The 25,871-nt window shown below is 39.2% G+C and overlaps 1 protein-coding gene across 1 annotated transcript in view; it reads right to left on the reverse strand.

Moving 5' to 3' along the window:
- The window catches only part of PRKN (parkin RBR E3 ubiquitin protein ligase), a 1,299,642-nt gene that overhangs the window by 558,966 nt on the left and 714,805 nt on the right, over positions 1 to 25,871 (reverse strand). The window contains exon 6 of the mRNA XM_077899327.1: positions 16,841 to 16,956. Within this exon, the coding sequence (XP_077755453.1) occupies positions 16,841 to 16,956 (116 nt within the window). The remainder of the gene's footprint in view (positions 1 to 16,840; positions 16,957 to 25,871) is intronic.

Below are 25,871 nucleotides of genomic sequence, written 5' to 3' on the forward strand. Positions count from 1 at the left end.
GATTCAGGAGGACAAGCTTGTTCTTAGGACTCCCATCCAGAGCATTGGCACTCTTTGGTGCCCCCCACAGACTGCATACCTTTGCAAGGTAGAATGCATTCCTTATTCCTCGGGGAAATGGAGCATAGGGCCCTGAAACCTAGGGCTTTAGAAATCATAACTTGTGAAATTATTGTTTGAAGCTGAAACCGTAAGGCAGGGCTATGCTAGGTGGGCTTGTATAGAAAATAGAAGCAAGGGGATCCCTGGGTTGCTCAGTGGTTTAGCGCCTGTCTTGGGCCCGGAGCGTAATCTGGAGTCCGGGGATCGAGTCCCACGTCGGGCTCCCTGCATGGAGCCTGCTTTTCCCTCTGCCTGTGTCTCTGCCTCTCTTTGTGTGTGTCTCTCATGAATGAATGAATGAATGAATGAATGAATAAATAAATAAATAAATAAATCCTTTAAAAAAAATAGAAGTGAGACAGTATAAAGAGTCCATGAAAGTAATCAGAAGGCTTTTGCTGCAAGGCTTTTTGCCACTTACAGATTACAAATCTATAACTATTAATATGATTGTTGGTGCCAGTTATTTATTTTGGAAGAAACCCTGCCAACGGTAATAAGGTAAAACAAGGAGTACATATTGAGTACATAATATTCTAGTACCAATGCCAATGGGTATGTGGGTTTTTCCCCACACAACAGGCAATTCTCAGATACCAATCCATCTCCATTCTGGCATTATCTACCAGGAGATAGCATCAAATTGCACAATTTAAGGACTCAGTTCTACAAAAACATGCCTCCAAAATCCCATGGACTTCTGAACCACCTCCTATAGATTGGAGGTTTCAATGACCCCTTCCTTGGGTCTGGTTAATTTTCACAGAACTGAGAGAAACATTTTACTTTTTAGATTACCAGTTTATTATGAACAGATATAACTCAGGAGCAGTCAGATGGAAAAAGATTCATAGGGAAAAATGTGAGGAAAGGGGAGCAAAGCTTTCATCTCTCTGTGTGCTACTCTCCCCAAATCTCCACTTGTTTACCATCCCAGAAGCTCTTTGAACATAACCCTTTGGCTATTTATGGAGGCTTCATTACAAGGTCCGAGGAGTCAAATCATTGGTCATAGGGGATTGAACTCCAGAGCCTCTTCCCTCCCTGGAGGTCAGATGTGGGACTGAAATTTCCAACCAACACATCTTATGGTTGGCACCCCAAACAACAGCCCCCATCTCCAAGTGAGAACCCAAAGTAACCTCATTAACATAACAAAAGATACTTTTGTTTTCCTCTCATCACTTGGGAAATTCCAAGGGTTTTAGAAACTCTGAACAAAGACCAAATAGATATTTCTTATAAATCACAGTACTACAGTACAGAATTTCTATTTCTCAAGAAAGTTCATGATGAATATACAAGTTGCATAGGGGTTAACCCATATTTTCCATATACTAGAGGGACTTTTAAAATATCATTCCCCAGAGGAAGACCAGAAACACTAGCCTGCTTCAGCAGCATCAGAGTCTACTACAAAGTCCATGGTTATTTTAAGAATGCTGTGCTCAAAGAATGTGATTTTACACAGGCAGCTCAGAAGGTACATTTGCATATTACTCAGTGAAGTGTGGCTTTTCATTTAGATCAAATGACTGCTCTAAATTAATTTGCTCAGTTTTGATTCCAGGTTTTCTTGTGCATGTACAAAAAGGTAAGTGATAGCTTTTAGTGTTAGTTTGCTTAGCAGAACTTCATGAAGAGTTGAATTGAATGATCTCTCCTATCAGTGCCCCATCATATGATAAAAATGGATAATCTGTTAATTCTAGTAATTGTCCAATTATTCTTTTCATGTAATTCACTGACTCAGAGTAAAGCTTCTAGAAGTTTACACTCTTGATGGCAAAATATCTGACACTATTGTGAATTCTACTGTAAATCAGTTTGAAAGCTCAACACTGAATATATTCCCCATTTTTAAAGTGATGATATGAATGTATAATTTTGGTGGAATATAACATTATGGTTGAAAACAATGTCCTTACTAAATTGAGGAACATGTGGAACATGCTTGAAGTAATTGTGGTGTGCATGTTACTCATAATTGTGTCAAACAAGCTGTGATATTCCACCAATCAAAGCAGAAACTGTAGCTGCCAAAATTCACAAATATTTTTACATGACAGAACTGAACAACAGAGTTGTGACAAAACTGATGGATAAGGAAGACTCTCTTCAGGGTGGTAGTATGAACTGTCTTCATTTGCTTCCCATCATCAATTACAGTTTTAGGAAAGCTTTAGTCTTACAAAAAAAAACCAACCACCTACCAACCAACCAACCAAACAAACAAACAAAAGACCCTATAAATTGCTTACTGAAAGGTGCTAAAATAGGCCAAACTACACCACAGAGGCATAAGGATTATTTTGAGCTGAAGGCAACTGAGAAGGAGATAGAAGAAAAGCTCTTCCTCTTCCCTGTTTGCCTAAAAGCAGGACATAAATTTGTGAAGGTGCCCCTCTCTCCAACCACTCCACCACCAGGAATGAGGGAAGTTAATCACTGGACTCTATCAGCCCACAGACAGCACCAGAAGAACCTACATGACTAACTTCAGGTATGAATCCTTATCTTCCACCAGTCCCCCATATATTTACCTTCCCACAATTTGCTGCTAGAAGTTCAAATTCCTTTTCCTCTGTCTTGGCATGACTCTACTAATTTATTGTCCTTTTGTTAAGAAGCTAGATGAACCTGGGACACCTGGGTAGCTCAGCGGTTGAGCTGAGCTCTGGGTTTGGCCCAGAGCATGATCCTGAAGTCCCGGGATCGAGTTCCATATCAGGCTTCTGCATGGAGCCAGTTTCTTCCTCTGCCTATATCTCTGCCTCTCATTCTTTCTCTCTATGTCTCTCATGAATAAAATAAAATCTTTAAAAAAAAAAAAAAAACTAGATGAACCCAAGTTCAACCCATTCCTTTGAGTTGCTCATCTATGGATACCCCCATGTGGATGTGGGATGCACATGTTAATTGGTTTCTGTCTGTTATTCTTTTGTTAGTCTGTCTTTTGTCAGTACCCTAGCGGGGGGGAAAAGCTAGGAAGGTGGAGGGAAAATATTTTTTTTTTGTCTCCCACATTACAATAGTGCTAACTACTGTATAAGAGTTTTCTTAATCTGTTTGTATTTAATTTAAAATCAGTTTACAATCTTTAATTAAGTGATTGAATTAATGAAGTACCCTAAATCTTCCATCTTTTGAAGCTGGAAGTAATTATTAAATCACTAAAATAAGTTGTGAGAAGTCATTTAAACTACCCCACAAAAGTAAAGGAGAAAAGATCCACAAGGTTTCCATTCTGTATAATTGAACTCTTGGGATATTTCAGCTTGTGGGAAGAGTCTTTCCGTACAACTCTTATTTTTAATCAGATAAATTTATATTTCTATTATAAAGAGGTGAAATTGAGAAAAACTTCTGATTTTGCTGCATCTAAATGTTGTGGAGCTTTCAAAATATATGTATAAATAAAAATAACATTTTTTGTATATTTTTTATTGGGGTTCGTTTTGCCAGCATATAGCATAACACCCAGTGCTCATCCCGTCAAGTGCCCCCCTCAGTGCCTGTCACTGCGTCACCCCATCCTCCCACCCACCTCCCCTTCCACTACCCCTTGTTCATTTCCCAGAGTTAGGAGTCTTTCATGTTCTGTCTCCCTCTCTGATATTTGACAAGTTCTATTTTATAAAAATATTTGTCAAAGAAAGTTCTCTGAGTAAAGGAAAAGCCAATACTGGGATAATATCCAACTAATATTAATTAATTTTTTAAAAAAAGAATTGAGAATACTTTATCAAAATTTCTGAGCTTACTGCTAGTAGAGGGAGATTTTCTCAAAAAAATATGATCTACAGAGAAACACCAATTGGAGGTGTTAACAATTTCAAATGCTTCAGTTACACTACAAGTTTGAAGAGGATTGCAGAAAACTATATTTCTAAAGTTTTTAAAAATAAAGTAACACAGATACTATATAATTTCAATTCAAAGCATTCTGGTGGCCACCCTCACCACACACGTCCTCTGCTATGTCCATCAAATACCAAGATTGTCTCCCTCTTCAGAGTTCCTGCTCTGATCTAATGACTGCTTCCTCCCCAGCCAGGGAAAGAGTCACTTACATATTCTAAGAATAATGAGGAATGCAGGGTTCAGGGAAGGTGTTAGCCTTCATCACAAAGGCACAACTAATGGGGGGAAAGGAGAAGAAAGAAAAATCATAGAGACAAAGAAAGGGAAGCGGCTAGACATTGGAGTTTAGTGTTCAGTTTTTCCTCTCAACATGATGTTCATAGCTGTAGTTAAATTCATTTTTTCCCATCACTGTATGGTATTTTATATTCACACCAGAAGATGCCATTAATGGACACTTGGGTTTATGTCAAGTTTTCAGCTATCATTAATGATCCTGCTATTAATATTCCTTACACGTGTTTCCTATGGACATATGTGTTTCCTCTTTGACCTATACCTACAAGTGGAATTACTGGGTCATATAAGTGTACGTTCATCTTCAAGGAGGTACTGCCAATTAATTTTCTAGAATGGCTACATCAGGTTATGAGCCTATAGTAGCATATGGAAGTTGCAGCTGCTTCATATCCTTACTAGAACCTGGGCTTGTCAGTCTCTTAGATTTTAGGTATTTTGTTGGGTATATCATAGTAACACATTGTCGTTTTAATTTGTATTTGCCTATTTCCAAACGTTTATAAATCATTTCAATAATTTTTTTGTTTCAAAGTATTTTCTATTGTGTTTTCTCTTTTTTATTGATGTATAGAAGTTTTTTACACATTCTGAGACCTTAATCACTCATACATGTTTCAAAATTGCCTACTCTATGGCTTGTCTGTCCACTGCTTTAATGTGTCTTTTGAGAAGTCCCAAATTTTAGTGTAGATAAATTTATCAAGCTTTTACCTTAAAATTGATTTTTTCACCCTGTATAAGAAATCTTCCTCTATATTACAGTCATAGATTTTGCACTATTTTAAATTCTAGAAGCTTTATTGTTTCAATGTTTATATTTAGATCTACAATTCTATGTGATACTGATTTTAACGTATGGTGTGAGATAAGAAGTCAAGGTTCACTTTTATTCTTTTAATAATTTTTTTAAGATTTTATTTATTTATTCATGAGAGAACAGAGAGAGGAAGAGACCGAGGCAGAGGGAAAAGCAGGCTCCCCGTGGGAAGCCTGATGCAGTACTCAATCTCAGGACCCTGGGATCACAACCTCAGCCAAAGGCAGATGCTCAACCACTGAGCCACCTAGGTGCCCAAGGTTCACTTTTAAACATAAACATTAAATCACTTTATCCAGAACTACTAACAAATTGTCTTTTTCCCCATCTCTGTGATGCCACTTTATTACAATCAAGTGACTATACATATATATATGTGGATCTGAATATGGGTATGGCTTAATAATATAATTTTATATCTGGAAAAATAATTTTCCAAAGACAAATCAAAGGCAGAAGTGCTAAGCAAATCTGTAGGTAGGAATACACAAAAGACAGCAATCAGATGGTTAAATGGGGCACAGATATTCAAAGGGAACAAAGATTTTAAGACTGGCTTAGAGGTATCACCACTTGTCATCTAGTACATGCTCTTCCCCATGTCCTTGATCCTGGACATCTCTCCTTGAGGACTTCAGGTGACATCTTAGTGAGTAGGGCTCCACCCATAATGAGGAATCATCCTCCTCCTGGGGTACCACAGAGTGTGTGGGCCCCTCTTGCTCAGGGTCTTCTCATGTCATGCCTAGTAACAGCCTCCATGGCAGGCACCACCTCCTCCTTGGCACCCCATCATGGCTTCCCAGAAGCCTCCCAGCTATTTGTCCCAGGGAACTCCTCTACACTCTGCAGCCCTAGGACCCTGAACACAGTCATGTTAAGCAGCAGAGGCCTACACAATGCCTCCTCTGGAGGAAAGGAGCCATCCTCACAGAAACCCCAGACTAGAGTTATCCCTCATGCTTCTCATTTGCACCTGCTAATTAGGTGGTGCCATTAATCCAAAATAAACCAATAACTCTAACTCTGCGACTGTTCCTTTAACATTTAACCTCTCTTTGAAATCACCCATCCTCAGCCCATTCCTACCTTCTAGCTACAATCCCTTTCTTTTACCACAATTAATGATCTCAAATTTCTTTTTTTGAGGCAATGAACATATTCCTGAGGCTACACAGTGTGGTAGCAAATTAAGAGCAGGGATTTTGGTATCAATATTATTGTTGAACAAATACTGATACACTCTCTCTTTCCATTTTAGGAGCAATGTGACCTTTGGCAAGTAAGATAACCTCTTTGTACTTCAGTTTTCTTATTTGGAAAATGGGTATAACATTTATCTCAGAGAGGCAGAGTGGTCAACATATGTGCAAAATATCTAACAAATGTCAAGAGAGCAATAGAAATTGCTACCCATTATTGAGTCTACACTGTCCCAGGCAGTCTTAGCCTCGTGGAATATAGAATTATAGCAGATCATCTTGGTGTACATTGGGGTCTGACCTGAGTGTGTACGAAAACAGTCCTACACAGTCGGAAATACCACTTTCATTCAGTGCAGGAGAAGGAACCAGATTTGGAGAGTGACAATGGCAGCACCTGGCACCAGATTTTGGCTCTGGGAGTTAAGGACTGGTTATTTCCAGGGTAATATGTAAGAGTTGCAGCAGCAAACATTGTCAGCAGCTACTGACCGAGTGTAAAAGAAGAGGGAATAGGCAAATTAGTGTCCGCTCTGCTTAAACTCACATAGATTGTTCTACTTTTTTTTTTTTTTTTAATTCTGTCTTGACCAAGTTAAAAGAATCATTGGAAAGACCTGGCCTACAAAAAGAATTTTGGGCCCCTGTTTTATAGGAATAACACATTGAGAAAGCACTTGGGTGTTATCAAATTCTGCCCTTACTGAACTAGTCTTTTTCCACCAACAATACCACTCACTGCTAGCATATATGGCTGTCATCTGTTCCCTCTGAGTCCCATCAAAAACATGCTTTATCTCAGGTCAAAGCTCTGAGTCATAGGTGAGCTCATGAAATATCTGTTGAGTAAACAAACTGACTTTTCAGTTCTCTCTAATGTTAGAGGAGGTGCTAAAGATGGCAGACACCTGCATGAAATTGCTCTGCCCATGACACCCCCATTGTAGGATGCTGGTACCTGTGTCCGCACTTCCATACATTAATGTGTGCATGTGACAGCATAAGGACTGTCACATCAGTATACTGAGGAGCTCCTAGTGATGTGGAAATCAAATCTGGATCTAGAAACCCTGGAGATTTCTTTTCTAGAACCCCGCAGATATGAGTCAAGGCCATGTTTTCTTTGATGTAGAATTTGCCAAATTAACAAAAAAAAAAAAACAGAATCAACGTGCCATGACCCTTACTTCAATAAATAACTTTGCTTGCACTCCAAGTTATTGAGACCATTGCTTGTTTGCTTGCAAATAACTCTACTAGCTGTGGAAGCACCAAAGGACAAATCTGCAAATACTTAATTCTACATGGCATGGGAATAAGTAGCTATGTAAATGGCATTTACAGAGGGAAGGTAGATCGTGTCATTGCTTACCACTAAACATGTCCTAGGAGGTAGATGTTTCCTGAGGGTGTGAATCAGCACAATACTTGCAATGGAAATAACATCTTCCCCTCACCAAATTTATAACCCAGTTCTAATTACATGAATACAAATGCGACTAAAAACAAATGAATAAGCCGTTTATGGTATTTTTCTAAGTAAAATATTACTATTTAAAAACTATGTGATCATTTATTTCCAATGAAAATGGACCTTAAAAATAATGCGTGGCTGTCAACAAAGTTCTAGCAAAGTCACCTGGATGCATTACGGATATAGTTGCTTCTTAACATCCACCATCAGAAAATGAACTGCTTGAAATCTGGATGGGGACAACACACGAGGTTGACCTTAATGGCTACAAAATTGGTCCAAGAGGATTTGCAATATTGTCCTACTAGTGCCAGCGGGGGCTGCCAAGCACCTGCAGGGACAGTTAAATGGAAAGGTGAGGCATATGAATTTCACGCACAAGCATCTGTAACATCTCTGGGACACCCCGCTGATGCCGCTGCCTGAAGCTGAGATCTACAGGGTTTGCTGTAGGAGAAATGAAGGTCACCGGCTGCATTAAAACTGACATGGCTCACATTTCAAAGTATCAATGTTGATAAAATATTTCTTCTGTTTTCATAAGTAACTGACCCCAAACAATATATAGAGAAATCTATATCCTGATGTTGGACTTCAAAATTTGACTTTTCCCTTTACTCCTCCTGACACTGGAAAATTCTCCATTGATTTCTGATTAATTTGTTCCATTCAGTTTTTGAAAATTCTATTAAATTCAGAAGTTTTTTTCCATTTGTTTGATTTTTAAATTCCAGAATATTTACTACAGTGTTTAAGTGTACAATACAGTGACTCAACACTTGTATACATCACTCAGTGCTCATCACGATACGTTCACCCATACAGAAAGGGTTTTTAAAAAAGTGTTCCATATAAAAATAACTTGTTTTCTGTTTGTTGCTCTGCATGAAACCAGATTTACTTTCATTCAAATCAGTAAATATTTATTGAAATCTCTGACGCCGAGGCTTGTGGGGGACATGCGGCATCAGCATGTCTGTGCATCAGCCAAGCTAGGGTCTTGCTCTTGCAGCGCCTGCAACCAGGCATGGCAGATGGGCTTCTATATAGCTCAGGTGTTTCAGCTCTTACTGGTTTTCCAACTGTCTTTGTACCTCACTTTACTACTAATATTTTCCTTTTCATATGCAAAGCTCCCTTCCATCCCCAGCAGACAGAGGAAACCCAGAACTGCAGGGGGTAAGGTGTGATGAAAGACAGCACCAACCACAGGGACCTTGTGTGTAGGCTGATTCAACTATTTCTTTGTGGTATGACCACCGGATATAATTTTTAAAATGTCCTAGCCTCAATTTCCCCTCTATATGACAGATATTTGAATAAGTTGAAATTAATTTAGTGAAAGACTTATAGGTAATTAAGTACTACCTTTTAATTTCAAAGAGGCAATGTGATTTCTTGTATGGGCAACTCCACTCATAGGAAGAATTTTCCATTCTGGAGGGGTTTATTACAGTTCTCTCTCAAGATTGGATCAGATCCATGTGTGCCACACACACTCTTTCAGGAAAGAATCACTCACAGCATACGCAGAGAGAACTAACTCCCATGGGGCTTGGGGCACAGTGTGAAGTAGCCTGCTTCAAACTAGAAGACATATCTTTGAAGTTTCCCGTTTCATCTCAAAAAGGTATAAGATATTCCATTCTACTCTATAACATATTCCTGTTTATTATAATATAAATGTGACATTCTGATTTACCGTTCTCTGTAAAACAGATGCTCTGAGACTCTCCCCTACTTATATGAAGCTATCTTTTGTTCCTGGCATGTTACTTTACCTAGGAGTATACAAACTATTTCTCTAATAAGAGAAATATATAGATCTGTATGCACGACGAAGGTCTCTAGTGCTATGATACACACACAAAATCCAACAATTTTTCCATTATAGAATGAAAGCCATTTTCTGAAAGAGGCCATGCTAAAAATTTCAGTTAAATTATATGTAGCTATATCTGAAGTCTCTGAAGATGCTCTTCAGAGCCCGATGGATAACTGTATAAAACCATCTATTCCCACTAATGGCAAAATGTCAAGAAACGGTTAATTTGATAAAATATAACCATTAAGCAATGTCTCAAATTTAGACAGAAAAATAACTTGCATATTAATTCTACATCAAAAACTAAACGCCAGGGATGCCTGGGTGGCTTAGTGGTTGAGCGCGTCTGCTTTCGGCCCAGGGCTTGATCCTGGAGTCCCAGGATCCAGCCCCACATCAGGCTCCCTGCCTGGAGCCTGCTTCTCTCTCTGCCTATGTCTCTGCCTCTCTCTCTATGTGTCTCTCATGAATAAATAAATCTTAAAAACAAAACAAAACAAAACAAAAAAACAAAACTAAACGCCAAATACACCTAAATTAAAATGTGAATTGGGAGAAAACTAAGATATAACAAATGTATTCAAAGGGAAAGTAACTAAGATCCCCATTTAAAAAAAAAAAATCTCTGTTAAATGAACGAATGCATACCAAAACACTGCCAAATGATAGTTAAATCACTCCTCCACAGGATACCAAGAGCAAGTACAAATGTACTTTGAGATAAATCTTTACTAATCTCCAAACCCAAGTAAATCTTTTAAGTCTGCAATCCCAAGGCAGCATTACTTCAATAGGCTGAATGAATTTTAAGACAAATATGAAAGCAAGAAAATTATAAAAATACATTTATATCAAACAACAATGACACCAAAAACATAAGTCTTTACTGGAAGACTGGAGGAAAATTATAATGTAGTACCAGTTCTTAGATTTAATATCCTACTAGGAGCTGAGTTTTAAAACATGTTTCTGGAAAGTTAAATCTTGGCTGGGCAAACATGGTTATTTTTTTAGTTTGTCTTCAGCTTTGTAAACTGAAGAATGGCAGATAAGGGTGGGGGAAAAAGTGCAGGAATTCACTAGGCAGCCTTTAGAAGGAGCAAAGCTGAAGGGTGGGGATGATTTCATTCTTTTTGCCAAATGGTGCCATGCTACTAATTCTTCTAAGTTATAATGTTCAAACTTTAAATTTTAAGAATTATATTGCAAAGCAAGATTCAAAAAGCAGAAATACTGTTCTCCTTGGGGGGTACCTGATGCCAGGGTGAGTTTGAAGATACGCACACTGGTCAGGGAAAGACACAAGTCCTACTCAGGCATTAGCCCTGTCATTTTCAGATGGCATAGTATTTGTCACTCCTAAGTCCAACTGAGGTGTCCAGGAGTGTTCTGAATCTTTCTGATGTAATTTCTATTGGAAATACATAACAAAAATTAGTATGTAACTGATGAATCACTAAATTCTATACATGAAACTAATATTACACTGTACATTAAGTGAAATTTAAATACAAACTTGAAGAAAAAGCATGCCTGGGTGATTTAATCATTTAAGCATTTGCCTTTAGCTCAGGTCATTATGCCAGGATCCTGGGATCACCAGCACCAGACTCCCTGCTCCTCCCTCTGCCTCTGCCTGCTGCTCTGCCTACTTGTCAAATAAATAAATACAATCTTTAAAAAAAATTAAAAAAGTAAAGGAATATCTTGAAAAAATTTTGAAGAAAAAAATTTGAAGAAAAAATAATACGTAACAATATAGTCATTCTATCTTCAAGTGCTGTATTTTCTGTTCTTGGCTCAAGTTTTTGGTTGGGTTTTATTTTATTTTGCTTTTTGTTTAATTCATCATGTTTTGTTCATTAACAGAAGACTATCGGCTGATAACCTTGAGTGGATACAGATCAACTCATTACTGTAGGTAAGTAGAGGGGCCAGCATGGCTGGATGGCAGATGGATATCTGCTGGTTCATGTAAACACCTCAGGGTGTTTTGGCTCTCAAATAGCTCACTTTTTTTCTTTAAGAGAGAGGAAAATATCTTATATACAATGTAAACTCAAAGGACACAAACCAAGCACCTGAATTAAATTTTAAGCCTAAAAATTTAGGTAGCTATTTAAAAACAAAACAAAATCTGGAAATGAATAACACATCTATATTAGACACATATACTTTTACGTTTTACAATCACATATTTGGCTCTGAAAAGGAGTGTCACTGATAACCTCATCTTTTATTTCTGCATTTGTCAGCAGGCAGACCACAAATAAGTGTTTTCTCAAATGACACGATTGATTTATAAGCTTTGAACAAACAGTGTTCCTACCTTTGCAAGCTTTTAAAACCAGCAAGAGCCTTATAGATGACCTATTGCAATTCTCAGACTTTATAAGCAACCTGAAGGCCTAAGAGATTATGTTATTTTCCTAAGGTCAAAAAGTTAGCTTGTGCTTCTGGAGCCCCTTGAATATAGGTTATTATATACTTATAAAGAATTATTGTTAAGAAGGTAGATGAAAGAGATGTCAATCTCTTTGTATACAAAATTATATATGTGTAAAGCACAACAATAAATAAAATTTCTACCTTGCTACTAATTCTCTACAATCTCTTTCAGAGGATAGAAACAGAATGAATACTTCCTAAACTCAGATTCTATGAGGCCAAAATTACCTTAATGCTAAACCGGACAAAGATAATTCCAGAAAACTACAGACCCATACTCTCATGAGTATAGATATAAATATCCTCAATAAAGTATTTGTGAATCAAATACAGAAAAGCTTAAAAATAATTATATAAGATAGTCTAGAGGGATTGAATTCATGTATGCGGAGCTGATTCAACACTCAAAAATAAATTAATATAACCCATCATAGATTAAAACAGGATGAATACCAGACTAAAAGAGAAAAATCACATGATAATATCAGTAGACACAGAAAAAGTATTTGGCAAAATCAAACACCCATTCATGATAAAAACTGTCAGAAAGAGAGGAAAGAAACTTGGAGCTTTCCCACTAAGATGAAGTACAAGACAAGTGGGTTCTTTCTCACAACTTCTTTTCAATATCACACTGGATGTTCTTGCTAATGCTAACAAGCAAGACAAAGAAATAAAGGGATACAGATGGGGAAGGAAGACATGAAGCTGCGTGTGTTCACAGATGATATAATAATTTTTACAGAAAACCTGAAAGAATCCACTAAGTAATTCCTGAAATAATAAGCAATTATAGCAAGGTCGCAGCATACCAAGTTGATATGCAAAAGTCAATCACTTTCCCATATGCCAATAACCAACAAGTGGAATTGAAATTAATCCTCTGGTTTTAATTTATTATGCAGTTAATTATGCCTAATTTGACTAAGGATGTATGATTAGGGTAGATACAAAAATAAATAAAACAAACATAAAATATAAATAGATATCCTAATTTTTATTTTCACTTCTGTAACTAAATAACTTGATTTATCTCCAGGAAGATGCAATATTTCAAAACCAAAACCAAATAACTACATTGAAACATAAATTCACAGATCAGAAAACTTTATATTAAAAAAGGATATGCTGATATTATAAGTGAATGAGAAGGTAATTGCAGAGGCAATCTTTTTTTTTTTTTTTTTAGATTCTTCCTAAAGCTTTCATACAGAGAAAGTTTTGCATTTTTCTCTCACAATAGAAAATGCAAATAAGCAAAAAAAAGAAAATGCAAGTAAGTGAGAAATTTCCCTTGCCAATAACAATTAAAAAAATATTAATGACAAAATTAAAGTCCTTTAGCAAATGGGCAAAAACTAAAACTATGAACATTATACTGGAAAAGATGTAACAGGGAGTCCTCTCAAAGATAGGCAATCATAATTTAGAATGGAAATAAACTTGACAATATATATCAAGAACCTTAAATACGTCCATTAATACTGACCTTCTGTTACCATTTCTGTGATACTATCCTTGGATTCAAAACATGCAGTTGATGATTTTTGGTAAGGGATCTAGATTTAAGTGTTACTTAATTTATTATTTTCAATTAGAAGTAATTCAAATCACTAGAAATAGGGAAATGATTAGAGTATTCCCAAATGATGAAATCTTAGGTAGCTATTTAAAAACAAAACAAAACTTGTTTCCATAGCATATTTCAGAGCAGGGAAAATTTATCATGATGCGATGCTCAGTGGAAAAGGCCAGATACAAAACAATGTATACAGCATGATTATATTTAGCACACACACCCCTCACACATCCATGCAAATATTTAGGCATACTCAAGTTGCTGGAAAGAATTAACCAAAATCTTACTAACCATGAGGGTAAAAAAGAAAAAATTCTAACATTGTTTAGATTTCTGTGAGTGAATCACTTCTAAATTTGAAAAGCAAGCATTAGCAGGAGTGGAAAAAGAAAGGAACCATGACAATCAGCAAAGTACAACATAAGGTATTGGTGTTTCCACGTGCATGTAGGCTTTTATGACATCTCTATGCCCGAATCCTTCAGTATAAGAAGAGAGGGCCCTTTCCTCTATTCTAGTACAGGGCATCCCTCTGGTGCCTTACATAAGAAAGGACCTCATTCAGTCAAGTGGCTGGTGATACACACACTTAAATCTAACTGAATATAGTAGCTTCTATTTATAAAATCCCCTTAAAATAATAATAGGAAAAATTTTTTATTGCAACAGACAATATTATTTTTCCAGCAATTATCTCCCTGTGCATCTGGGAAGTGGCTTGTTTCCCTGGATGGATGTTGTGAGTTGCTAATATGAAGGCGACAGCTTAGCAGTGGAAAGCAGGGAGAGCAGTGCTCTTAGTAAGATAGTATGATCAATACTACATATCTTAATGCCATCTTTACCAACTCTAATGGAAGGCTTTTCACTGTTGGCTGGCGGGCTGCATTCTGATATAGAGAAAAACTCATTTCTCCTATGTAACACTGAGACGTGAGTTTAATTTCTCAGTGCTTGCAGAGAGCAGTTGAGCTCTCGTGTTTAGGACTCCCCTTGCTCCTTTCCTGAAATACCAGAAGAATCAGCTCTTGTTGCATGTTGAAAACATTAGCCCTTTGCAATCATTCATCTTACTGAGGGATGCTGGTAGGTTGTTTTAGGCAATATTGTGGTGTTCTCTATCACAGCTAGAACTAAAGATGCAGCAGGAAAATAAGTCTCATTTTGACCCCTTCTTGGAAACAAGTTTGTCTAGCAGATGCTATTAAGGATTTTAGGCTTCTATTAGTCAACACTTTTATTTAAATGTATTAAAGGATGGAAGTATTAGGTTAGGAGGATTAATACCCACCAGCCACAACATCACACAGCTTAAGGGAACTTTAAAAGGCCACCTAACCCAGGTGGTCCCAAACCAAAGAGAGACAACCCTGAAATGCTAAGGGTATTTATCTGTCTTTGCTTTAAAGTCTGGAACAAGCAGGATTTTTTGACTTTATTCATCAATTCATTTTGGCATTTCACTAAAAATTCTTCTTAAGGGCAGCCCAGGTGGCTCAGTGGTTTAGTGCCGCCTTCAGCCCAGGGCCTGAACCGAGTCCCAGAATCGAGTCCCATGTCGGGCTCCCTGTGTGGAGCCTGCTTCTCCCTCTGCCTGTGTCTCTGCCTCTGTCTCTCTGTGTCTCTCATGAATAAATGAATGAAGTCTTAAAAAAATTCTTCTTGGTATCAGGGCCAGGATCCCTCTATTGCAATCTGAGCTTCAAGCCAACCTCAGAGAATAGAAAATAAAGCGATTTTCCTTTACTATCTTCATCTGAATAGTGCAAAGTAAGGAGTTCTACACCCATCGACTCCAAAGGCTCAGATTTCTCTACTTGGTCCTTGCCTCCCAAACTGTAATTCAAATCTAGTCCTTATCCCTGTTTTCCTAACAGAGCATCTCCATATTTTCTTTCTTCCACTGTACTCACTGAGATTAGAAATAACCAGGTCCCAAACTAGCTACATGCTTTTCTTTTGGATGTATGAAGATGTGTGAAGCCCTAATATAAACACAGGCAAGTTACATGGAAGAACTGAAGTGTATGGAAATGATATTTTAAAGGTAAAATGTTGGGGCTCCTGGCTGGCTCTGTCAGCAGAGCATGTGACCCTTGATCTTGGGGTTGTGAGCTCGAGCCCCACCTGGGTGGAGAGGTTGCTTAAAATAAAATGTTATGGATTATATATTCCAAGATAAATGGTACTTGTAAACTGTTATGGCATTCCTAACAGTAGCAGCAGTTTTTTTTTTGTTTGTTTTTTTAAAGATTTAATTTATTTACTCATGAGAGACACACACAGAGAGAGAGAGAGAGGCAGAGACACAGGCAGAGGAAGAAGCAGGCTCCATGCAGGGAGCCCGACGTGGGACTCGATCCCTGTACTCCAGGATCACGCCCTGGGCTGAAGGCGGGCGCTAAACCACTGAGCCACCCGGGCTGCCCACTAGCAGCGTGTTTTAATTTACTTTAGAACTCACCAATGTCAGTACATGTGTTTGTGTTTTTTTAGATTACACTTTTCAACATAAGTCATGCCACTTATATCTTAGCATACTATTTTTTTAAGGATTTTATTTATTTATTTATGAAAGACACACACACAGAGAGAGAGAGAGAGAGAGAGAGAGAGAGAGAGAGAGGCAGAGACACAGGCAGAGGGAGAAGCAGGTCCACACAGGGAGCCCAATCCGGGACTCGATCTGGGGACTCCAGGATCACACCCTGGGCCAAAGGCAGGCGCTAAACCGCTGAGCCACCCAGGGATCCCCTTAGCATACTATTTGACCACTGACCACATGAAGAATTTGGCACTTTAAAAGGTTTGATAATAGGGACATCTGGGTGGCTCACTAGTTGAGTGTCTGCCTTTGGCTCAGGGTGTGATCCCGGGGTCCCGGGATTGAGTCCCATATCAGGCTCCCCACAGGGAGCCTGCTTCTCCCTCTGTGTCTCTACCTCTCTCTCTCATGGATAAATAAATAAATAAAAATTCTAAAAAAATAATAAAAAGTTTGATTATTTTGAAATATACCCACATTGGGCAAACGTCATTGAAGCTTTGACCAGTAGCACACTAAGGATTTGACACTTCAGAGAGTTTGATCATATTGACATATACCCATATTGTGCAAACGGAGTCGAAGCAAAGCAGATGCTCCTCCAGAAAGAGCACCCACCGAGGAGGCTCACGGGAGAGTCTACCACTGGGAGAGCAACATGTGGAGGGTCCTTCAGATCCTTACCTGATGTCGGTGCACGTTATGCAGGTGATGTCTCGACTGTTTGTTGTGATCAGGTTCAAAGCTACGGACGTTTCCTTGTCAGAGGTCGGGTGTGCTCCACATTTGAAGAAAAACTCCTGAAAGAATGAGAAATATGTGAGAAATGCCAGGCATGGAACTCAGCTGGCCATGTCCCCCTAAGCATTGTCACCGTGAACAATCTTACAGGCAAGAGACGAAATCTATTATTAAGTCTGTGTTAGAAGAAAATCCAAATCAAACCCCTGGAGGGTGACTAATGCCCTGGTGCCAAACTGATGAGCAATCCCCTTTTCAGGAGCGCCTGAGTGTCTCTGCTCATCTTCCTTTGCCCTCTCGGCCCTGGAGCTGGGGACACGCTCTGTGACCTGGGTTAGCAATGCCTTTCCACGATCAGGGGGTCCGGGAGGAGAACACAACGCGGATGCAGGAGGAGGCCTGAAACAGGATCTCGCAAATGAGGAAAGGGAGACACTGAGCCATGGAATGATTTGCCCAAAGTCACACAATCAGAGGCGAAGGCAGGAAGTAACCAGACTTTCGAAGGGGGAAGCCCAGTGCTTCGGCTACAGCCTGCTACACGGCGGGCCAGTCGGCGGCAGGAGGTGACGCGGAGCGAGGAATCGCGGGGGCACACCTATGAACAAGCACACGCGAGCCCGCAGACTGACAGAGTAGCAGAGTGCAAGCCCCGACGCTTCCTGCACCTTTCTCTGCCTCTGTGCAACGTCCCAGAATTCCCTGGGAGACCTGGGCCCCATCCCCCATGCTAAGCAGCTGGGAATGTTCTAAACCTGTGCTTCTCTCCTTGATTGGCTTCACCAGCCTTGTCTTGGGCCCACACGCCTCTATGTTTGCTTTTCACATGGGTCACACTCTTTTGATGGCTTACATTCTCCCTTCTCGATCCAAATCCTCTTTTAATTTTTCCTCATGTCTTCCTTTTGTCATTTCTCTATTTGTTCCCACACCCCTTAACCCTTCATACACCAGGGTGTTTGGCACAGTAATCGGTCTGCCTCTTGCCTGACAGTCTTTACACCTTCCACGATAACCACATCCTTGAAGTGAAGTTCTCAGCCATGGCAAAAATTCAGTATGACTATATCACTGGACAGCAGAAGAAGGCCTGCACACCACACTTCCTCCTCAACTTCGTTCCAGTTTAACACCTTGGAATGTGGAAGGTATTTCCCCTTTATTATTATTTTTTAATATTTTATTTATTTATTCATGAGAGACACACATGCACACACACAGAGAGAGAGAGACAGAGAGAGAGAGAGAGGGGGGCAGAGACACAGGCAGAGGAAGAAGCAGGCTCCATGCAGGGAGCCGGATGTGGGACTCAATCCCAGGACCCCAGGATCACACCCTGGGCGGAAGGCAGATAGATGCTTAACTGCTGAGTCACCAGGTGTCCCCAGTACTTTCCCTTTAAACACTGAACTCGGCCTTTCATTACAGCTCCATAGATTAAATGTTTTTGGCTTTGTGGGACTTTGGGGGGAAGGGGTCCTTGTTGCGCTTCTCAATCTGCATCGTAGCCTAAGAGCAGCCACAAACAATAGGTAGATGGATACATATGACTGTGTCCTAATGCCACTTTATTTATAAAAACATTAGGAAAGTCGGTTTTGTCTCTGGGCCATCATTAATGGTCCACCCCTGAGGTCCACCTCCGATAGAGGCTCTGAGGTACTGTGTAGAATACGTTATTCATATTTGTGTCTTTATAATGCCCCATAGAGGATAGGCATTAGTTTTTTCTTACATGAAAAATCGGTAGGTTTTTCAACAAATTCTACCATCATCCCTTTATACACCTGACAGCACAACCCTTCATTTTGCTCTTCCCCTGCTTGTAAGGAGACTAAGCTGGTTCTCTGACCTGAGATACAGTGAGTAACACCTGTGGCTCTCAACAGCAGTGTGCACCAGAATCTCCTGGTGGTTCGGAGGTGGTATTAAGTTAGATGTTGCTGGACCCCACACCATAGTTTCCTAATTCAGGAGTTCTGAAGTACTGCCCATGATTTGCATTTCTACCATGTTGGCAGGTGATGCTTTTACTACTGCTCTGGGAACCACACATTTGAGGACCATCAAGTTATACTGACGTAGTGGTAAAGGGAGTAAACTGTTTATTCTCTCAGAAGACAACAGCTGTAACATGCCTCACTTACCGCACCTGAAAAAGATACTATGTCTCAGGTAACAGGTGTTACTCTTCAAATATCTGAAGTGTGCCAAAGCCGGCTGTTTGGAGCCCAGGCTGTTCTTATTTGCAAGTGTCTTACCGACCCCAGATGGTATACCTGTCAGTTAGCCAGAGCCTATCCTACCTGGAGCAAGTGGCAGACAAGTCATCCTGCCTGCAGTCCTCAGGCTTACAGATGAGGGTGTGACAACAGACTCGCTGTAATAGATAGGGTGGCCAGTGCTTCTGATGAATGCCTGTCTAGGTGTGTCCATGGAGTTATGCCTATGAGCCCTGATCTTTCCCAGGAGCAGCATGGAACTTGTACTGATTGGTTCCATTTCTTTTTTTTAAATAGGGAATGCTACCGTCTTCACACAACCTTTTGAAATTTTACAAATCCTTCAAAGGCTAGTTCAAGGATGTTAAGAAAAATATTTAAAGCAATTCCTGACTGCCAAAACAAAAAGTGGGGAGGACATGACTGACCCTTATGAAATACATTGAGCTAGCTGCAACTGCTTTCTGCAGACATGAAAAAAATTCCACTTGTAACACAAAGTAAGTCCTCCCAAAGAGCTGAGTTGGCTGGACTATTGAGAAGGTATTTCATATACAGATAAATAGACAGTATTTATATTTTTTTCTTAGCTTGCAAAAAACTACTGGTGGATGTTCAGCTAACAAATCACAGACTGTTTTAATGCAGATAAAATCCAGCCAGATAAAAGCCAAAATCCATTTTATTGAGGGGAACGGATGTTTATATATAATAGTATAAAAAGTTATAGATATTTGGAAAATTCCAGTATTTCACATGGGCTGATAAAACTAAAATACAAATGATCAACTCTGTATATTAAATATATATGTCACATCAGTGCCTTTCTGCACTTTCTCTGGCAATTTTATGAAAGGAGGTTCTTCTGTAGCACTAGAGTAACTGGCAAGAATGGAGGGGGTCTGAGACTTCACCCTGCTTGTGAGCTCACCCATGAGTTAGTATGCCACAGTCTTGTGGATGCTGCAGAAGACACAAGACTCCTGGATCAGAGACAAAGTGTTGTGTGACATGGAGCCCAGGCAGAAAAAAGTATGGACATGATGATAATGTCAGTTCCCCTGCTCCCCAAAATCTATAGGATGAAGCATAGGAACTAAGCTAGGTGCTACAAGTGCAGTGGGTCTGAACTACAGCTGAGGACTGTGAGCTTAGGGATCCCAGATCTTTAATAAGGAGCTGTAAGCAATCCTTCATATTGTCCTGAAGGGGGATATTGTCTTTATTATACTGGATAATAAACAGATCTGCTTTACAACTTCCTTGAAAAGAGATATCCTGAACAAAAGGGTAGTAGGTACCTCTCTCACAACAAACAGAAACGTGAGAGAACCCCGGAGAACTCTCTCCCTATAGCAGTGACATCTTTTCTAACTAATCACTAGCATGATCCAGTCATTTCCTGTTCTGTGCAAAGAGTGGGCTAGGATGTTGGTAGTCTTTTGATATTTCCAGTCTGCATGCAAAATACACAAACGATAAAGCAAAGCAAACCAGAAGAAACTTTAAAAAAATTCTACCTTGAGTAGAACATCTGTCAACCCTAGTGAAGGGAATCCTAGCTTCCCCTTAAATATGGGTAAAGAAAGATTCTCTAAGGGACCCACCCCATCTTTTACAAATGCCAGCTCAAGATAAATCGGCTACAAAAATAAACAGAAAAACCAAACCAAAACAAAAACAAGTCCTGTTAAATTAGATGAATTCTTCTAAACTAACCAGGAACTATAGTTCCCATGGGATGGCTCATTTTATTTGGCTCCATTCAGAGAAGCCATAATTAACTAGCTATAAAGGTATGACAGTAATTGGTCAGTTGTTTTTTAATTTTTTTCCAATGATAGTACAAACAATTTTAAAAAATGAAACCAGAATGAGACCTTGAAAATTAACTTGGCTTTATACTATAACCATGATAAATGCCATATTAAGTGTTTTCCACAATCCAGCAATTAGATTCTTTAAGTTCATAGAAATGTACTCATATATTTTTTTTTTTACCATTTCTGTGGATGAAGCTATGATTCTTTTCTTCTGCTCTGAGTTATACTTTATCATAACTCATCTGTCTTTCATTCAGGCCATAAAGGCCTGACCCTCTAACCAAATCAGACCCATAAAAATCCAATTCTACACCAAGTGAAGACCCATGAATAGTTCAGTTCAGCTGTTGGTGGCATTCCCAGGATCCATTCTTCTCATCCCTCCACTCTGCCACCTGACTCATTACCAGTGTCTCTTACAAAGAAGGAAATAACAATAAGTATAGAAATGAATAAATAAGGCGGCAAAATCAGAAAACAGATTAATACCAAGAACGTTAGTTATATAACGCTAATTAGTCAACTCAAAACACAAATTGATGCATTCCAAATTCCTATAGAAAGAACTGACACCTATTGTCTGGGAAGCTTTGCATGTCCCAACCACAGCTAGTTCCACAAACATGGAAAAAAAAAAAATGAGACTCATCTTCTTTGTTCATGAACCTTCTAATGGCTTTCATTGAGCTTCCCAAAGTCAATGATTTTATAGATACTGCTTAATAATAATGTTTCCAAATAAAATATTGTCTGTCTTTACAAAGGGTTAAGTTGAATCTTAGTCTCCAAATCTTTCTTTGTTAATCTGTTCCAAAGGAAGCACATCTTTCTCTTGCTAAAATAAAAGGAACACAAAATTTCCACTATAAGGTTGCTGTAAGTCTGTGGTTTGTACTGAGTAAGTGGCCATCTGCACGGGTCAGAGTCAAGTTAGGGAAACAGGGCCCATGCCAGGTAGCTCAGCTGAGAGAATTTAATGCTGGGATCTAGTTACAAAGGTGGTAGAAGCACCCCAGGGCAGGAAGCCATCCTGAGGTCAGCAGCACTGGGGCTCCAGCTACTCAGGTGGAAGGATGGTCAGAGAGGTGGCTATCTGCTGGGAGTGGAGAGGATTAATGAAAGGCAGGACTGCCAGAAATTCAATTCTTTTCTTTTTTCTTTTCTTTTCTTTCCTTTTCTTTCTTTTTTTTTTTTTTAAATTTTTATTTATTATTTATGATAGTCACAGAGAGAGAGAGAGGCAGAGACATAGGCAGAGGGAGAAGCAGGCTCCGTGCACCGGGAGCCTGACGTGGGATTCGATCCCGGGTCTCCAGGATCGCGCCCTGGGCCAAAGGCAGGCGCCAAACCGCTGCGCCACCCAGGGATCCCTTTTCTTTTCTTTTCTTTTCTTTTCTTTTCTTCTTTCTTTTTTCTTCTTTCTTTCTTTCTTTCTTTTTTTCTTTCTTTCTTTCTTTCTTTCTTTCTTTCTTTCTTCTTTTTTTAAAAATTTAATTTAATTTCTTTATTTGACAGAGCAAGAGATAAAAGCAGGGGGAGCAGCATAGGGAGAAGGAGAAGCAGGCTCAGAAGGGAGCCCAACGTGGGCTTGATCCCTGGACCCTGAGATCATGACCTGAGATGAAGGCAGACCCATGTGCCCCTAGAAATGCTTCTTGAAGAGAAAGCAAGAAACATCCTAGTTTGGGCCTTCTCTCTGTCCTCCCAGCTCCCACCAGGCCTCCCCTGGTCAAAGGCAACTTGAAGCACAGAGGAGCCTGGGAGCTGGTGTTTGCCATGGCCAGCCCAATACACCATACAGAAAGGGGAAGAGCCTGGGGTTTGGAAGCAAACAGCAGGCGATGAGTGCACCCTTAGGAGACAGAGCCCATTGGTCAAGTCCAAATTTTTAGATTTTCACTTTGTTAGTTGTGGCACATTCTAATGTGCCTCCATAAAAGAAATACGGATACATTCATATATGGTTCTGTAAAGTGTATTACATAAATATACACAATTATTTATAACATTTATATATTGAGTTTAAACTCAGACCTGTTAAAGATTAAATGTTCAAATAAGAGAGACCATTATTACTATTTATGAGAAAATTGGTAATGAGCATGTTACATCTCTATCAAAGAGGTCCTCACACTTACCAAGTAATGATAGACAATCTGTCACTTAGAATCAATCTAAATGTGTCTCACAGCCCTACAACTTCCGTCAATAGCCAGAAACAGATATCCACACTGAGGGCTCTATTAGCTCCTCATTAGATGCAGATTCTTTTGTCAGAAACAACTGATAGTTTTAAGTCTTATTGTCCATTTAGAAGCCTCATTATTCATGGTAATATTATAGCTTTAATTTTCTCCAAGCTAAAACCTGACAGAGCATAATTACCACACTCTCCACTTGGTATCTAAGGCAAATCTGTAACTGAGCAAACAAAGCCTGTTCACCTGTGACTTGATAGCATTTAGCCTTCATGCTAAAGGGTTACACTCACTTTGTGTTATATAAATCCAGAATGTAGTTACCTTATTTTGGACACAAAGTGACTATGTAATTTGTGAGATCATATACTACTCGAGATCATGTACTACTTGTAGACTTTGTTAATTTAACAATGTCAGTGGTAACATTGGGTTACACCTAAACAAGTAAAAAAAATCTCAAAAGCTAATGAGTCTGTTATCTATTCACTAACAAGCTTGTTTTTTTGTTAGTAAGGTGTTAACAAAGCCTCTAGATAATGTGCCAAGTTTACCAGGAGAAAGAAAATCAATATACTCCCATAAAAAGGAAAACTGTGTCAGATCTTTGCCGAGAAGGACAGTTGGGGCCTGTCCACACCATGATCACTGCCGGAGCCTCAAGGAAGGCTGTATGCCTCCTCCATGGCCCTGCCTGGGTTAACAATACATGCATGCCTTATATGCACAGAAACTCACACACCGTAGGTGTGCATATACATGCCAAAACCATGCTAAGTAGCACAAAGTCTTCAATGTTAAGCCAGCAAGCACATGGCTCTCTAATTTTGCCATGGGTCAGGTGCACAGTATTTCGACTTTCTTATCACTACAGCTATTGTTAAGTTTCAAAAGGATCTTAGAATTTTTATATTATTACCAAAGTTTAAAGTATAAAGTGGGTCCATTTCTTGGGCCAATGTATACAAAATAATAACAATTAAAATTAAATTCTAAAATCCAAAAGGCTCTGAAAACACAAAGCTCTCATTTTTCCTCTAAATATGCCATTAAATTTAATTTATGACAAAACCTGACATGAACTGTCATGACATTATTTCTAGTCTGCATTTGCCCTACTTAGTGTGACTCTTCATACTTTCTACTGAAAGATCATTGTTTTTCTTTTTAAATGACCCTGGAGGTATTTCAGAGTTAAAATGTATGAATTGTATAATCTTTCTAAAATCAGAAAGTTTGTGAATGTAAAACACTTCTTACCCCCAGAGTGGTAGATAAGTGATTGATTCTACAGTGAAAATTGTCTTAAATTTTTACTGATCCTGCAGGACAATCCTTCAGGTACTAGATGCAATCCTTTCCGTGAAACAGGACATTTAGTACAGTTTAAGCCTACCTCAGATTTGTGTATAAATAAACCCAAGTGTACTTCCTATATATCCCTTTGCTACTAGTTATAAACAATTATATAGTTTTTTTTTTTACCTTTTTAAAAAAGATTTTATTATTTATTTATTTATTGGGGGGGAGGGGGCATGAGAGGGAAAGGGAGAACCAAGCAGACTCCACACTGAGCAGGAAGCCCAGTGTGGGGCTGAATCTTGGGACTCTGAAGTCATGACCTGAGTGGAAGGTAGACGCTTAACAGATTGAGCCACCCAGACATCCTCATACAGATTTTAACTGTCCATGCCTTCAAGAAGTTTAACTTCACAATCAAGGCTGCAGATATAACCATGCTTATCTTCCTCTTCCAGGCCTGGATTGGGAGAGCTTCCACGTGCCTGACCAGATGTTTATTCAATTGTAATGTGCTTGGTCATCATGTGGTATTTACTATTTTAGGGGCAAAAAGGGGGTGGGGTTGTTGAACAAAGCAATTCAAATGACTCCTGATGAGTAAACCAGAAGAGCTGAAGTCATTATAGATGCTTATAAAATGCATGGGTTTCTATAGATGGCTTTGTTCAGACAAGAAAAAGAACAGTGACAACAAAAGTAACAGAACTCACAGATACAGAGAAGAGATTGGCAGTAACCAGAGGTGGGGGAGGGATGTGATGGAGTGGGGGTGGGGTGAAATGGGTGAAGGCAGTCAAATGGTTAAAACTTCCATCTATAAGATAAACAAAGCAACAGAAGATGATCCTCATTCCCAGCTCCAGGCAATTGCTCAGATATGCTCAGATCACTGTACCTCCCTTTCTCTTCCCTAGTCTAGGCTGTACAGATGGCAGACTCAGTCAGAACACAACATTCCCCCACCACAACCACAGAGAGAGAACCTGTCTAAGAAGCAAGTCTGTGTTCAGAAGAGAACAGAAACAAGAGACAGAAAGGCAGAGTTCCAGAGACAGCATTTGTTCCTTGGATGCAGCTTTGCCTGTTATCCTGGTTACTGAAGTTATTGTATCTACCATAAATAATAGCCGTGCTTTCAGGGGTTTTTCCTCCACAATATTTACTTATAAAACAAAGGAAGAAAGAGAGAGAGAGAGAGAGAAAGAGAGAGAGAGGAAAAAGAAAAAGAAAGAAAGAAAGAAAGAAAGAAAGAAAGAAAGAAAGAAAGAAAGAAAGAAAGAAAGAAAAGTATCACATTTTCTCCTGGCCCAGCCCTGATCAGGGTGTAGTGATCCAAAGGTAAACAAAATCTCTTAAAAACATAAGTCTGGAGGAGAAAGACACTTTAACAAATGTTTGCATAAGATAAACAAAAAAACTGGTAAATGCC

Source organism: Canis aureus, chromosome 1 (assembly GCF_053574225.1).
Source record: "Canis aureus isolate CA01 chromosome 1, VMU_Caureus_v.1.0, whole genome shotgun sequence".
NCBI classification, from domain to species: Eukaryota; Metazoa; Chordata; class Mammalia; order Carnivora; family Canidae; genus Canis; species Canis aureus.